The sequence below is a fragment of the Morone saxatilis genome, unplaced genomic scaffold (assembly GCF_004916995.1).
Source record: "Morone saxatilis isolate NCDOM2014 unplaced genomic scaffold, NCSU_SB_2.0 Contig2, whole genome shotgun sequence".
Lineage (NCBI taxonomy): Eukaryota > Metazoa > Chordata > Actinopteri > Moronidae > Morone > Morone saxatilis.
The window spans coordinates 1,622,172-1,623,994 of record NW_023339762.1 but is presented as its reverse complement, the minus strand read 5'-3'; the positions used below and the strand labels follow the sequence as shown (position 1 = coordinate 1,623,994).

Below are 1,823 nucleotides of genomic sequence, written 5' to 3'. Positions count from 1 at the left end.
TTTTAATTTGTGTTTGTTTTGGAGAGGAGGAGACCTCTGTGGATAATTGGGCTCCCGGTAGAAACCTCCCGAACCATGAACACTGAAGGAATCCTGCAATGACAATAATGGTGGCGAAGACTACAACTCCCATGATCCCATGTTGCTTCACCACGTCATGAAACTTTGTGTTTTGTTACTGTTTTGATGTATGCGGCAGAAATTACAGATGGTTTAAATCGTTTAAAATGGTTCCTCTAAGCTTGTCCTTAAATTCATCTAGCCATTCTGCACATTCTCACTAAGCTGGGTTTCTTTCTACAGAAGAGAGTTATGATTAATTTGTGTGTGTTTTCTTACAACTGAGAGCCAGCAGACCAGCATCAGTGACGGGAGTCTCACACAGGTTTAAAACCTGAAGACAGGCCAGATGCTCGGATAACAACCTCAACCCTGCATCCCCAAACTAAAGGAAGAGAAACAGAGAAAGAGAGAACATACATGAGACACTGAATCATTAGTGATTACTGATGTGTGTGTCAGTGCTGTGTTCCTGTGTGTGTGTACCTGTGTGGACCAGAGGTTGAGCTGTTTGAGTGAAGGCAGCTTGATGAGCTGCTCGGCACAGGCACTGGTGACGTTGGTGAAGGCCAGGCTCAGGTTCTCCAAGTTCCCAAAAGAACCTGAACTCAACAGGCGGGCCAGGTCCGCATCCTAAGGACAGGAAAAAAAACATTCAATATTGAAATAGTAAAAGCAAGTCTTATAATTGATGTTGTGCCAGGATAGAAGAGGTTCGGCATCAGTGGAATCTCACCGTGGACTTCGAGGGCAGAGTTAGCCGGGTGGGGCCTCCTTTCCTTTGCTGAGGAGAAGAGAGAAAAAAAAAGATGCCCTCTGAGCTCAATGCCTTGCAGGAACCTTTTTCAGACAGTAGATGGTGTGTGTGAGCAGCTGCACTCATGCTGCGTTCATGTCACATTGAGGAAAATGGGATGTGAGAAAACAGTTTTTCAAATATAATTACACCACATTTTAAACATGATGTTACAAGTTCTCTCTTTCTGTATTTAGAGAAAAAATCTAATCAGGAACAAAGAGAGCTTCATGTTTAAATCTGTGGACACTTCCAAGCGCTTCTTTACTGTAAACTTATTTTATAAATGTGTTATTTTTGGAAATACATTTTTGCCAGAGGATATTTGCACTGCACAGATTTTTTTATTTTTTTAACCACTAATTACAAAGTCATTAAGGCAATCAGGTCATAAATTTTCATTTGTGAGAGATTTATTATTGCAATTAATGTTATTACTGTGCCAAATATGATTACTACCACATTTTAACGTAACTGTAATTTCTGTCCCACACACAGATGAACACAGAAACATTTTTTACTGCTAATGCTGTTTAAAGGCACATTTCCTGAGTTTGAGTTGTCTTTGTTTAGGCTTTGTGCACGTTCAGTGACCACCCCCACGTATAAATGAGCTCAGTTCTGCAGACAGAGTCAAGTGGCTGTGACTCAGCGTGTGAAGCATGCAGACTGAGCTGAGAAGGCCAGTTACTGGTACTGGTCTTTATACTGTTCCAGCACTTCAGGCCCAGACAAGCTTCACACTCCAGCGTTGATGTTTCACTGAGAGGTGCGCTACACAGAAGAATGATCCAGTTAGCTGGATGAGAGTAAGGGAGACGTGAAGGACGTTTGTAGGATCCACAGTAGACAGGCACGTGCCCCACCAGGTCTGGATTTCTTTTTAAAAAAAGGTATTTTTATGGGCTTTTCTTGCCTTTATGATAGGGACAGCTGAAGATGAATAGAGAGAGGGGATGACACACAG

At 42.2% G+C, this 1,823-nt stretch overlaps 1 protein-coding gene across 1 annotated transcript in view; it reads right to left on the bottom strand.

The window, feature by feature from the left end:
- Positions 1–1,823, bottom strand: part of cmip (c-Maf inducing protein) — a gene marked incomplete at its 5' end in the record, with an annotated part of 19,519 nt that overhangs the window by 5,254 nt on the left and 12,442 nt on the right. Inside the window, 3 exon segments of the mRNA XM_035664574.1 lie at positions 340–445; positions 547–693; positions 797–844. Coding sequence (XP_035520467.1) covers positions 340–445; positions 547–693; positions 797–844 — 301 coding nt within the window.